The 14,738-nt window shown below is 42.7% G+C and overlaps 1 protein-coding gene across 19 annotated transcripts in view; it reads right to left on the reverse strand.

Moving 5' to 3' along the window:
- The window catches only part of LOC144268613 (neuronal vesicle trafficking-associated protein 2-like), a 66,051-nt gene that overhangs the window by 36,134 nt on the left and 15,179 nt on the right, over nt 1–14,738 (reverse strand). For 7 of the 19 annotated variants that reach the window (XM_077823644.1, XM_077823641.1, XM_077823646.1 and 4 more), the window contains 2 exons: nt 7,830–8,091; nt 6,832–6,982 (listed from right to left, as the gene is read on the reverse strand). The exons of 1 other annotated variant lie outside the window; for it this stretch is intronic. In XM_077823644.1, coding sequence (XP_077679770.1) covers nt 6,832–6,960 — 129 coding nt within the window. In that variant the 5' untranslated portion in view covers nt 6,961–6,982; nt 7,830–8,091. 11 more of the 19 variants (XM_077823642.1, XM_077823638.1, XM_077823637.1 and 8 more) reach the window with 10 other exon arrangements.

Raw genomic sequence — 14,738 nt, forward strand, 5'->3', positions numbered from 1 at the left:
GGAAGTGGTTTGCTGAGTCACATCAGCAAGTCAATGGTTGAGACAGGAAGAGAAACCAGCTCTCATGACTCTCAGGCCCATGCTCCACCTACTTGACCACACTGCTACTCAAAACGCCCCATGTTCTCTCAGGTTCCCCCACTATGGAAAGCTAAGTGGAGCTGAGCTCGGACAGTGGCACATTATGGGATAGCAATGGCTCCAAGGCACACTCCATCTGAGCACACGGAAGTCTTTGGTATGTTGTGGAATAAGAGTATGTCTACACTACGGAATAAGTCGAATTTATAGAAGTTGGTTTTTTAGAAATCGGTTTTATATATTCGAGTGTGTGTGTCCCCACAGAAAATGCTCTAAGTGCATTAACTCGGCGGAGTGCTTCCACAGCACCGAGGCTAGAGTCGACTTCCGGAGTGTTGCACTGTGGGTAGCTATCCCACAGTTCCCGCAGTCTCCGCTGCCCATTGGAATTCTGGGTTGAGATCCCAATGTCTGATGGGGCTAAAACATTGTCGCGGGTGGTTCTGGGTACATATCGTCAGGCCCCCGTTCCCTCCCTCCCTCCGTGAAAGCAAGGGCAGACAATCGTTTCGCGCCTTTTTTCCTGAGTTACCTGTGCAGACGCCATACCACGGCAAGCATGGAGCCCGCTCAGGTAACCGTCACCGTATGTCTCCTGGGTGCTGGCAGACGCGGTACGACATTGCTACACAGTAGCAGCAACCCATTACCTTCTGGCAGCAGACGGTGCAGTACGACTGGTAGCTGTCCTCGTCGTGTCCGAGGTGCTCCTGGCCACGTCGGCTGGGAGCGCCTGGGCAGACATGGGCGCAGGGACTAAATTTGGAGTGACTTGATCAGGTCATTCTCTTTAGTCCTGCAGTCAGTCCTATTGAACCGTCTTATGGTGAGCAGGCAGGCGATACGGATTGCTAGCAGTCGTACTGTACCATCTTCTGCCAGGCAGGCAAGAGATGAGGATTGCTAGCAGTCGTACTGTACCATCTTCTGCCAGGCAGGCAAGAGATGAGGATGGCTAGCAGTCGTACTGTACCATCTTCTGCCGAGCAGCCATGAGATGTGGATGGCATACAGTCCTTCTGCACCGTCTGCTGCCAGCCAAAGATGTAAAAGATAGATGGAGTGGATCAAAACAAGAAATAGACCAGATTTGTTTTCTATTCATTTGCTTCCCCCCCTCCCCCGTCTAAGGGACTCATTCCTCTAGGTCACACTGCAGTCACTCACAGAGAAGGTGCAGCGAGGTAAATCTAGCCATGTATCAATCAGAGGCCAGACTAACCTCCTTGTTCCAATAAGAACAATAACTTAGGTGCACCATTTCTTATTGGAACCCTCCATGAAGTCCTGCCTGAAATACTCCTTGATGTAAAGCCACCCCCTTTGTTGATTTTAGCTCCCTGAAGCCAACCCTGTAAGCCGTGTCCTCAGTCGCCCCTCCCTGCATCAGAGCAACGGCAAACAATCGTGCATCTGAGTTGAGAGTGCTGTCCAGAGCGGTCACAATGGAGCACTCTGGGATAGCTCCTGGAGGCCAATACCGTCGAATTGTGTCCACAGTACCCCAAATTCGAGCTGGCAAGGCGATTTAAGCGCTAATCCACTTGTCAGGGGTGGAGTAAGGAAATTGATTTTAAGAGCCCTTTAAGTCGAAATAAAGGGCTTCATCGTGTGGATGGGTGCAGGTTTAGATCGATTTAATGCTGCTAAATTCGACCTAAAGTCCTAGTGTAGACCAGGGCTTAGGGACTAGGAAGTTAGACCAGGGAGACGGAGACTCTCACCAGCATGGCCCCCCTTAATCCGATCAGAATACTGCAGTGTAAGGTCACCCTCCACACATTGAAATAAAGGAGGATTTTATGGCAAGGGCATGGTAGGATTATGGATAGTGCTCACCATGGGTCATCAGCAGAGATTAAACCCAGGAACTCTCCCACTAAAAGCATGAATCTCTGCCTCTTGAGCTAAAGGACCATGTCCACTGGCTGGCAGCTGCAGTATCCTCATTAGCCTCTTATAAAGATCAGCCGCTAGAAAGGGACAAAGAGTCTCATTTGGCAATATGAGTTACAGGAGCTAATGGGATCACAATTCCTAATGAAGCTATTCTGTGTGTGGTAGGGAAGGCTTGGAAGCAGCGTGGGGGGTACTGAGACTCCATGCCAATGATCCATGGGTATTCTCTGCAGATATCAAGCAGTCTGTGGCTTCGGAAGGCCAAGTCTCCTGCCCATTCCAGAAGCAATAAATTCTGCTCCTCAAATGGAACATTGTTTATGGAATTCTGTGAGCTCAAATTCACTGATTTTCAAGGCCCTGTTTCTATGTAGAGGACAAATGGCCATTATTCCATAGAAACTTTTGTGTAATTTAGTTCATCTTAAATTCTCTGTTTACATCTCATTTCCTAATATTTGAATTATTTTCCCCTAATTTTTGATATCTTGACCAGTCTGAAAAATGTCACTTCTCAATTGATTCAATAATCTGAAACCTCTGTTAGGTCACCTCAGAGTCTTCTCTTTTTTTTCTGGTTTCCTATCACCTTTCACACCTTGTTCAAGCATTGCAATGTCTCCTGCACCTGCTCCTGTCCTGCAACACACAGTTCCTACAGACGTCTCTACCTCCCGCTTCTCCTACTCCTCTTCCTGCTACCAAGGTTCTGCCAAAATCTCCTTCCTAAATGACTCTTCTCCCTACTCTTATCTTTGTACATCTTTTCATGAAGCATACATGTTTGGATACTGTGCATGCATACCAATCACCCTCTCACTCTTCATTCAAATCCCTCCTTAAAACACATTTCTTCTGTGAGACCTATCAATAATAACCCTCCAGAATGGGTTTTTATTAGGCCTTTAAAAATGGTGAGACTGTAGGTAGGCATGAGCCATATATGCCATGCTGTTCCATTTCCTGTAGGTAATATTCATCCATGAATATAAGCAGAATTTTGGCTGATGAGGTCTTTTATTAAAACACTCACAGAGGTGTATATCTAAATGCACCTGCTATGTTGGGTCTAATCCTCATCCCCCTGGAGTCAAAAGCAAAATTATCTTTGTTGGCCATGAGTCCAGAATCAAGCCTTTTGTGCATAACAGTGTTTTGGCTTTGGCAGATTATGGGTATATTGAGGTGAGGAACAACAGATCAGATGCTATGTGTGCATCTTAAAAACTATTACCTACATCCTGGGGGGAAATAAACAGCAGAGAGAATGTTGGGAATTCCAAATGTTCAATTGATAAGAAAAAGAAAAAGAAAAAGAAAAAGAAAAAGAAAAAGAAAAAGAAAAAGAAAAAGAAAAAGAAAAAGAAAGAAAGAAAGAAAGAAAGAAAGAAAGAAAAGGATATTTAAAACCATTTGCTTTAAGCAGGACCAAGGTAAAGGTGAAATGTAACAAGGAAAAACATTACATTTATTATTGAAACGTTTAAAAATCTGATTTTCCTGTAAAAGGATGAAGTAGGAGATTCTGAAAATGAACTGATATGAATTTCAAGTCTTTTCTTTCCCTGGATAAATGTAATATCATTTATTGCCACTTTATATTTGCGCTTAAGCTCTGCATTTTCCCCAAAGAAATGAGTAATAATATTTAACATAACTGGCATTGTGAAAACTTTAAATTATTCATTTAGAAAAGGACACACAGCCCTCATGTAATTCCCACTTCACTGCCAAGGCACATGTAATATATTACAGTTCAGGTGCTGCAAAGTGCAGATCATGAAAATTTAAAATACTACTTCCCAGGATTATTAATAATGGAGATTCTCTCACTCTGAGAGGCCTTGGTATTGGCAAGACAATAAATAAAATGTACTGCTCCTGCCAAGGAGAAAGGTTTCTTCCAGCATCAGAGCTGACCTATGTAGTCCCACAAAACCATGATACCCTTTGAATTTGGGAGGGTAAGAAATTCATGGAGTTACAGATTGTAGGCCAGGAGGGACTAATAGATCATCAAATCTGACCTCCTATGTGTCACACAGGCCATAGAATTTCATCCAATTAGCCCGGTATTGAGCTCAATAACTTATCTTTGGCTAATGCATGGCTAATGCTTCCAGTCTTGGTCTGAACAGGATTGGGTGCCCAAATCCCCTCATCAGCTTTGAAAATAGCCTCAATTTCCTGCAAGCTGTGCACAATGACCTGAGCTCAGGGCCAGCCTTACAACTTGTGGTGCCCTACATAAGAATAACTGTAGAACCCTAGCTCAGCTCAGGAAGGAGAGCTTTTAGCAGGTGATCTTAGTAACCAAAGAGATTTTTCAGGACTTCACTTAAAGGAAAGATGCCAAAACATTTCCTTCTCTGTTACACTGGCAACAGAGCAGTGATTAATGGTGCCGATGGGAAAACATATTAAGGCAGGCATCTAGAACACTGCTCCTTGTGGTTAAAAATAAGCAGCAACTGATTTACGCTTAAGAAGAGGAGAGCAGTGACTTTTTGTCTGTTGTTGCACAAGCCCCCACCACACACTAGTTTTGACCCCTTTGACCACTCATTTAAGGGTCATCAAAAGCCAGCCTGGTTCCTGTTCTTACTCTCAGAAGCCATAATCCACAGCTGGCAGGACCGTGTCTGTTACAGACAGAAAGTAAAATTCCCTTTAAAATGAAATGGAAAACATTCCTGCTCCCTGATTGTAAAACAAATTCTAACATACATATAGGCCAACCCAAGGTCCTTCCTCAGGCTCAATGTCTCACTGAAGTCAGTGAGAGTTTTGCTTGCGCAAACACTAAGTAAGGTGAAATTCACCCTTACCACTTAACCCCCACTCTCTTTACCTTAGGTTCAGCTGATTAATAAGGCCTTACAAAGGCCCTCTGCCATGGAGTGACTTTCACCCTTCGGGATTTGTCCTATAAATAATAAAGTAACAAGGATTGTTGGGGATTTTTAGCACCTTCTCCTTTTTTATAACAGATTTTCTGTTACTGCTAACTCCTGCTCTAATACACCTAAAAGCTGTCTCAGGGTCCATAGAAGCCACTAGCAATGATTTCAATGGGCTTTGGATCAGGGCCTTTGTCCTTTGGCAGGTGCTCCAGCCCTCAGGCAAGGGTAGGACCAAAGACATAGCGGTATGAGCCACAGCTAACAAGTGTAGTAACTACATGTGCATGGAGACGAATACACAGTATCGGCACATTCATTTAAACAGCAAGATTGCCTGGGAATCCATTTAGACCAATACATTACAATGGGTTTTCACCAACAGACAACTATAATACGGTAATCATCAGAGTTTTGATTATCAATCCACCAGTTTTAATGTTGTTTTTTAATTTTACAGGTGGTAGCCACTACCTGAGTGATTTAAACCCCACACTGTATGGCAATTAATGCCTAAACTTCACTGGCTGCTTTGTGGTAGCATCAAAATAATGCATCTTATGCATCCTTGATTTCCCCTAGAGCCTCTCAGACATTCCTGATAAATCATGTTAATCTTTTTTAGTTATTTTTTTATTAATTTTCAGATTATCAGAACTAGAGGTAAAGAGCCAGTTTATCCCCTCATTTACACCAGTTCAGAACAGTATCACTTTATTGATTTCAGTTATGTTACTCTTACTTGACACTGGTGCATTGACACTGGCAGAAGCGGAAGGAGAATCAAGCCCATTATCCCTATTTTGGCCTGGTTCTGGTTTCCGCCAACGTGTGTCAATTTATTCGGTTCTGATATATAGATATATTTGGTTCTTTATTTATAGAAAATAAATAATTATCTCTTTATATGTATATAAAATATATATAAACACACATATATAAATACATAACATTTGTGTATATTAGAAATATATGCACAAACATTGTTATGTATTTTCTATATATAATTTTGCTGTTATCATGAACCCTTGAGATTTAATCCTTCCCTCTGTCTTTTGTATCGACATGGCATTTACCGCTGTGGTATCTAGGCACCACACTGCAGCAAGCCTGTTTTTTTTTTCATAAGGAGCGGTGACAGTGGAATCTCTTGGACATTTGATCTCATTGTGAATGGTATCACACATTATCTCCCACTGTAACATTATTGACATATACCATCACTGTAGATAAATAGACAAAATGACTTCATAGTACATACAGTACCTTTAAAAAAACCAGCTCATAAACACCATCCAATCACAGGTGCCCATTTTTGAACATTTTAGTGCAGCACTTAAATTCTGTGAGTGTTGATTGGCTAGGAGAAAAAGCTGCTCCCTCACAGAAGCCAATGGGGGGAAAAAGAAGACATGGAATGACCCATTACCACATTTTCTATCGGGGACTTCAGTTGTTCTAATCAGATAAATCAAATTGAATTAAAATCAAATGGACTTTGAAAGGCCACAGTTAAGAAAACAAATCTTGATTTGCGTAATTAAAATTAGATACCCTTCAACTTTTGTTTATTACACAAGAGTCATCTCATCACTCTCAATGCAGATGCAGACTCACTTGCTCACATGATGCCTCTTTTATTGTCAAGATGCATTCTAAGCTTTTTCCTATTTAATTTTAATGCCATTTTTAGGAAAAATATATTAAGCCTTTTCCCAACCTGCAATCACGAGGAAACATTTTCTGGTTTGCCTGTGTCAGTCTGTTGTGTTTAAAAAAAAAAACAAAACACCAACAAAGAAAACCCTTTTTTATTGTGTTGCATTGATAAGGTAGAAGGATTGCATTTTAATGCCCATTAGAGACCAATAATGGAACAGGGCAGTGAAAAGAAGAGACCTGGTTGCTCTCTGTGAGGGTTTTTTTGTGTTTGTTTGAGCTGGGGGGTTACCTTCTCCGGAGCTGGAAACTGCAGGTGATTTACTTCCAAGGGTGTGATCAAAGGAACTGTCTGAAAACCATCTTCACTGGATGGTTGTTTGCTGTTCTTGTCACTCAAATTACTCCCCAGCTTCACCATTCTTGGACCTCACTTTCCAGACCTAAAACAATTCAAGATGACTGATGTTACAAGGGTATGGAGATGGGTGAGGGGGGGAAGGGGAAAGGAGATGGAGAAGAGGATTCTGCCTTACACTGCTCTATTGAATTCTTCGTATCAACCATTGCTCACTTGGGATTTTTTACTGGATTGCTAGAGACAAAGCATGTCAAATCTGGAACAACTTTCACTTTAACGTGCATTAAACAAATAAAAACTTCTCGAAAGGCCCAAAGTGAGTCCAAATAAAACCTCTCACAATCCCACTAACACAGCAAATATTGTTGCAAATCAAGACCGTGTTGCAAAAAGCCCTCACACATGGGCCAAATTCCTCCCCTGCTGTAAATCTGCTGATGCCTGTGGACTTCTAGCAGGGATAAACTTGGCCCAGTATTTTTTTCATCACATATATTGTTTTAACCTTTTGGTGTCTGGAGCTATGAAAATCCTTGTTAGCAGACAACATAAAAAGTGCACAGAAGAGAATGCTGCTGAAACTGGTTCCCCTTGTTCTGTGGTTAATCCGATGATGGGGCTGCTATTACAGGCTGGACGCTGCTCTCCTATAGGCTATCTTTTGTTTAAAGAAGACAAAATATTAATATGAGAATGGGTTTCTGAGTGTCAATATAACCCCACCAAGCTTGATCCCCTGTCAGAGCGGGACAGGCACCCCCCAAATTGTGGCACAATGCAAGTCAGGCTCCGCTCTCATTGTCTGGTGGCGGTTGTGAAGCTATACAGGCACACCGGGGGTAGTGTACAACACACACACAAAACACACCAGCAACACCCCCCCCACACACACACACACACCCCATAGCCACAAATCTCCCTGTACTTACTGCAAAGCAAGCTTTATTGGGGAGGATCAGGCCGAGCTGTGCAGGACTGGGTTTTTCCTAGCGCAGGAAGGTGGTGCTGAATGGACAGCGCTCCGGTCTGCCGGCGCCTGGCTCCAAACGCTACTGACGGCGAAGCGGGGAGCGGAGTGCTGGGAGCAGCGCCAGCCTGCTGCGCGCGCGCACCTACACACGCAAATACGAGGGTAGCGGCTTCCATGTGGAATCTGGCACCACCTGCTGTTTCAGTGCGTGGCCACAAGTGCTGCAGAGAAAAGTTCACTGAAGTCATGGGGCAGCCGGGAAAGCGCTTACCCACCGGCGCCACCTGGAGCCTGCTCAGGGAATGAAAGGGGAGTTTTCAGGTACAAGCAGGAGCAGCGATTCCGGCTTGTGCTCTGATGCTGCGCGGCGGTACCTAAGCCCGGAAACTGCTGTTTGTGCAACTGTGATTTAAGGTACACCAACAATAAAGAGTTTTCCTAGACGGGGCTAAATCCTGCAGTCCTCACTCCAGACTTAATAAGGGGAAACGTCTATTGGCTCCAATTAGTAAATCTTGAGTGAAGGTTGCAGGATTTTGCCCCCTAAAGAAACAAGAAGGGGACTGGCTGCCTCATGGATTTAGTGCTGGGATACAACGCCTCTCATTTCTTAGTGCTTGGATCAACTCCAGTCAGGGCTGGTACTGAGTGAAAGTTATAACTACCCCCTGGCCTCTTGGTTGCCCTTTTGTGAAATGAGATGATGGAAGGTCTCATTCTGCTTCCAGAGGACAAGTTCCTATATTGCATAACCACCACCTCTTTGGTACTAACAGGCACAAAGGCTAAGAACTGACTGAGCTCAGACACTTAACTCTATCTACCTACATTTCAATTACACCCATAACCATAATATTTAGATGATAAGAAGTGGCCTTTGTAGGGTAGGGCTAAAACGCTTTGCTTAGGAGTAGAGAGTAACATGGGGCAATCTAACCCTGTTACTGGAGGTGCCCTAGCTGATTGATTATAAATATAAAACTTTGCCTCTAGGGCTCTCAATTTGGCATCTTTTACAAGTACTAAATTTACTTCTAAAAGGTGTGAACTGTTTGTGTAGAGAAGGCCTTTTGGAGCCCAGTTGTGACAATGCTGTTAAGTGATATCTTGGCACAGGCAAGACAAAGTCTTTCATTACAGTTCTGTGAGTTCATTCCAAGTGCTAAATATGGCTGTTGAGTGCAAGAAGCCCTGAGGGAGAAATTATTATAGACAAGGCTGTTAGCACTAGCTAGCATTAAGGTGCCCACACTTCCCATTATAAGAGCCTGTTTTGAGTAGCTTATAACTTTACCAAACTTTAACTGTTTTGGCTCAAACTTTCCATGCAGGCTGTCTGCCTCAGGCTGAATATTTTTTTTTACTGTATTCTATTTTATTTTTATTTGGGTTTCTGAGAAACATGCTAGGGAAAATACATTATTTTGCCCATGATGAAAAAATCTGGCCTCCTTTACTTCAAACAGTTGCTTTGGAGCAGGGACTTGACATTTGGCAGGGGGTGACCTTCGTGTCCAAACTCTGCCTTTTGCTGTCCCTGAAAAAAATCACCCAAATATGGCAAAAATAAGTTTTCGAAAAATCATAATTCACACATTTTCTGTTGACTCTTCTTGGATTTTAGCCGCTAAATTCCTGGAGGATTCCATCCACATTGGGCATGTTCAAACTCAGGGCTGAGCAGGACTTTCCTTGCAAGTATAGCTCTGGGGTACTGCAAGGCTTGCTGGGTCCAGACACCTCAACTGAGAGTAGGGAGCCTGTCTCATCTGTGCTATCAATGTGCTCAGCTGGGCCCAGGGCTGACTGATTTGAATACAGAGAACACAAGAACCAGAACTGTTGGGAAGATGGCATGGGTAGATTGGAACAGGGAGACTGAGACTGGCGGCTGAGGGGGAAAGGGAAATTGGGGCTGGCTGGGCAAGGACACTTGGACTGGGAGCCAGGGAAGGAAATTTGGAGGGAAACTGGGAGCCAGTAGGTGGGGAAAGACTGAGATCAGATGAAGAGCTTTGGGGAGATTGGGACGGGCTGGGCAAGGAGACTGAGACTGGGAACCAGTAAAGCAGGGGAAAGGAGATGAGTGGGGCTCTGATGGGGAACCAGAATGCAGGGGAAGAACTGGGATTGGCTGGACTAAGAGATTGGGACAAGGAGCTGGGGAGAAGGGGTAGAGGGGCACAAACACTGAGATTGGGTGAGGAGCCTGGAGAAGGAGATTGGGATAGGGAACCAGTAGGGTCAGGGAACAGGGGCCAGGAGGGGTCCAACTGGAGGCCAACAGAAAGAGACAAATTGGATGAAAAGCCAGGAGGGGACAAATGGGACTGGCTGGTCAATGAGACTAGGACAAAGAATTGAGGGCTGGTTGGGCAATTGGGAAGGAGTCTGGGACTGGAAAGCTGTGGGGAGATGGAGGTTGAGGTAGAGAGTATGCAGGGGAGAGACTAAGACTTGCTGAGCAAGGAGGTGCAGACTAGGATGAGTAGTCTAAGGAGTGAAGACTGGGGCCAGCTAGGTGAAGAGACTGGGACTGGGATGAGGAGTCAGGTGTGGTGAAGAGAGAGGATTGGAACAGAGACCAGGTTGGAGGGGAGTGGGCAGAAAAGGGAATGCTTGGGAGGAAAGGAGAGAAGATTGATGCCCACTACAGCACTCTGCTTTCCAGAAATCCAGATTCCTGAGTCTCACTATTCTTCTGCTGTTAGCAAATATCTGTGCAACCCAGTGGCAATGTCCCATTTGCATCTAGTTCTGGTCCACACAGAGGATGACAACCTACTACTACTATCAGCTACTCCATTAGCTCAAGAGTCAGAAGTCTATGTGGTGTATCTAAAGGTTCCAAACCTGCTGATGGCCCATGTGGCAGTCAATAAGATGCCACATGATGGAATTTCTGTTTTTCTCAGTTTGCTTTTAGTAAAAAAAAACAAAACAAAACAAAAACAAAAACCAAACAAAACAGAAAATTATGCACATGTAACCCTAAATTAAAAGAACATTATTAAAGTTGCAAAGTCAAGCACTCATAAATCAGGGTCTACCAAATTCATGGCTGTGAAAATCGCATCATGGACTGTGAAATCTGGTCTCCAACCAGCCAGCTGTGGAGGCAGAGTGGAGAGTGGCAGCTGGTGCCCAGGCACCCAGCTCGGAAGGCAGCGCCACCCACCAGCAGCAGGGGAGAAGTAAGGGTGGCAATGACGTGACCTAATCGGCTTGCAACCCCCTTTTGGGTCCAGACCCCTATTTTGAATAACGCTGAGGAGAAATCACATGTTCTTTTGTGTTGGTCACGGCCTAAATAGCAGATGTTGTGGCTGTGTAACACATCTGCGAAATATGCTATTTATGCTGTGACCAACCTGCAAAAATTGTGTGATTTCTTAGCAATTTAAGTGGACCCTTACTCCTCAGTTAGGAAATGTCAGAGTTAGGTTGTCTGTGCAGTTCAGCTCCTTTGTGCAGTTTTAAATACATGATCGTATCGGTTTTTTCCACAGGATGCCCACCTAATTCAGTGCACAAGATGGACCTGCTTTGGCGATGAATCAGGGTTATGTAGTGAAGGAGACTGGGGTCTGGGAGACCCCTCCATTTGTTGCAGAAGTTGGAAGGTGCATAGTGAATTAGGCAGATTGCAGGAAGAGAAAAGACAGTGTAATAAGTAAAGCAATTTGAATGCTTCCCTGGAGAATCGGATTCTATTCCTGTCTGTGCCACAGTGTTCCTGTGTGAATTTAGTTAAGTCATTTAAATCAAACATCTCAGAGGTGGTCACTAACTGTATTTCCTTCATTTCCTTATGACTTTGGCACTGATGTGCAGAAGTATTGAGAACTCACAGCTGCAGCTGAAGTCTGTGTGGGAGTTGTGCTTCAAACACATGAAGTGCTATATAATGCTCTAAGTATTTTGAAAAATCAGGTCCGACGGTGTCTCAAATTAGACACCCAAAATAGTGAATACTTTTTACCTTAATCTCTCTGCACCTCAGCGCCCCATCTGTAAAATGAGGATAATAATACCTCCTCCTCTCACAGGCATTTTGTGAAGATAAACTGTTTGTGAAGCACTCAGATACTATAATGACAAGTACCACTGACAAGCCCATGAGAAAGTTAATAATTTTGTCTTCAGAACATGGTTTAAATAGTGTGTATGAACAAGGCATGGGTCAAAAGGAAAAAGTCTCTCATGCTGAGAGATTATGCCCCTTTTTTGACCAAGTAATAAAAGTTATATTTTTAAAAAAATTAATTGGCCATTTCTTTTCCTTAATTTTGAATTCATGTTAAATCCTGAATATTTTGCATATCTGAGCCTTATCCAAAGCCCACTGAAATTTTTCTCCAGACATATATGAAGATACTTTATATCTCATTATATTATTAAAGATACTTAGTGTAATTATCTGCTGCTGAGTACACACTGGAATTATACAGCTCCTCTACCAGCCAGATGACTATGTCACTCCAGGTACTCAAGTGAATGGTTATGAAACAATGTAATCACTTTGTGCCAACTTTTGTGCACTTCTATGAGAAGCAATTCCTTAAAAATGGCATCCTGGCTTTCCATGTTTACTGTGTGTCAGTGATTTCCAGGTAAGAGTACTATGAAGTAAACGGATGTTTTTCTAACTTCCAGGCCTGCAAATTCACCCTGTGATCTCAAAGTCAAACCTCTCTTTCACATATATCAGCATAGGTGCTGGAACTCGGGGTATGACAGAACCCCCTGGCCTGAAGTGGTTTCCATCATATACAGGGTTTATAGTTTGGTTCAATGGCTCTCAGCACCCCCACTATATAAAGCGTTCCAGCACCACTGTATATCAACACCAGTAAAGATCCAGCAAGCCAAATTATGTGCTCAGTGACACCTATGCAGCCCCACTTCCTTCAAATGATGTCATTAGTGACATTTGTGCAAATCTATGCCTTTCAAATTGTGCCTTCAGCACCACCTCCACAAACCCATCGAGACTGTGCTTGTGCTATGAAGAATGCAGGTACAAAAATGGGACCTGCTTACTCAGCATATTGACTCTATATATTCAGACTTATTTTAGTATTAAAATATTTTTCCTGATTGTTACTTCCATTACCCCTTCAGGGCCAACACAGATAAGGGGCAGCACACTGTACTCCACTCCTTCTTGTGCATTTACCAATAATATTGTTTATTAAATTCCATGAAGTTATACCTTGTAATACCATAGGTAACTGACTGGAACTAAATAAATAATTACGTTGAGGATACATGGGACAGAACAGAACACCCTCATTCTGCCTTAGCTCTCCAGGACTGACAGGTGTAAAAACATCTTTGACACTAAAAATAAGCAGGTATGGTTGTGAATATACACAGGGAATGCATCTAATGAAATTCCACAGTGCCATCATCTGAAAAGTGTGGCAACCTGATAAAGGGAAATTGCAGAATTTCCTCCACAAGACAGAGGAAATCCCTGTGGCTATTTTAGCAAGTGTAAAAGCCTCATTTTCATTTGAAAATGTTTCTTTGAAAATCGCCAACGCTGATCTTCACAAAGAGATATGAAATAGCAGTAATAAACTTATAAAACTGGATGATTCGTATAAAATTGACATTTTAAAGCTGTCAGCAAGATCCAAAGAGAGAGACACCATTAAGGCAGTGTATGGGAAAGCAAACTGAAAACAACAAAGCAAACAGTAACTTACAGATTTTACTACAGAGTAAATACGTCTAACATTTCTACCCACACAAAGCAGATCAATGACTAGCAATAAGAGAAAGAAGCAACATGATCAACAGGAAATGCCATGGGTACACCAAGACAATTCTTCTGTCAACAGAAAATGTACCCCTTTTTATTCCTTTAATAAGAGACCCAGAGTCTATTGTTTTCTATTTCCAGCTAAACAAATCAGAATAGAATTATTGCTTTCATTACCAGTTAACAGTAAGGCCTAAGATTTGTAACTAGGTCTCAGATGTAGCATTTCACTAGATTTTTAATTTCTGCAACTTGTCAACAAGTATGTGATAGCTACAAAATAGCTGAACTTCTACATAATTTAAGAGTCCCAAGATATAAATCATTCTACTCTCAATCTTCTTCTTATAAAATTACTATCTCCATTTTCCCCCATGGTCTATGATATATTAATATTTAAGCACATTTTCTCTTTCATTAAATATATTTCATGCACAAATGCATTTTCTTCACAGTTGTGCACACTACTTTATGTAGCAACATTATTTCCATCAAATATATATTGGAAATCTGGGAGCACAAGAGATCAATGGAAGAGTTTGGAGGTGTGTGGACAGGCATCAGGAATTACTGAGAGAGAAAGGAAAAACCACTGTAGCACTTTGAGAGCTGAAGAACCACAGTTCTGCATGCCAAGGATAGTATTTGAAAATGTAGAGCAACTTCAGACAAGCCAGAACATGACAGTTCATAGGGGAAAATGAGACTATTCTGCTGAATTATTAGTTTTGCTTCTAAATCATCCACACAGAATAATTTTGAAAGGGATTCAGGAGGCTAACTTCTGGACGCAGAATAGGCCAAATGTGTCCCTTCCCTATTCTGATTCCACTGAAGTCAACAGATTTATGCCAGGGATGAAATTGGCCCTCTATCTGAAATAAGTGGTAATTCAGTATGTAAGCAAAATAATAATTCCAGAATAGTTGAATATTTCTGCTAAAATGATCTCATTGACCACAGGTGTTGTAGATGGAAAAAGCTTCGCTGAAAGATTGTTCTACTGCACATTTCCCAGCGTTTTGTCCAGTCTAGTGTAACCGTTTCCAAGTAATGGGGCTTCTACCATTTTCCTCGGGAACTTATTCCACAGCCTAC

The sequence above is a fragment of the Eretmochelys imbricata genome, chromosome 8, assembly GCF_965152235.1.
Source record: "Eretmochelys imbricata isolate rEreImb1 chromosome 8, rEreImb1.hap1, whole genome shotgun sequence".
NCBI classification, from domain to species: Eukaryota; Metazoa; Chordata; order Testudines; family Cheloniidae; genus Eretmochelys; species Eretmochelys imbricata.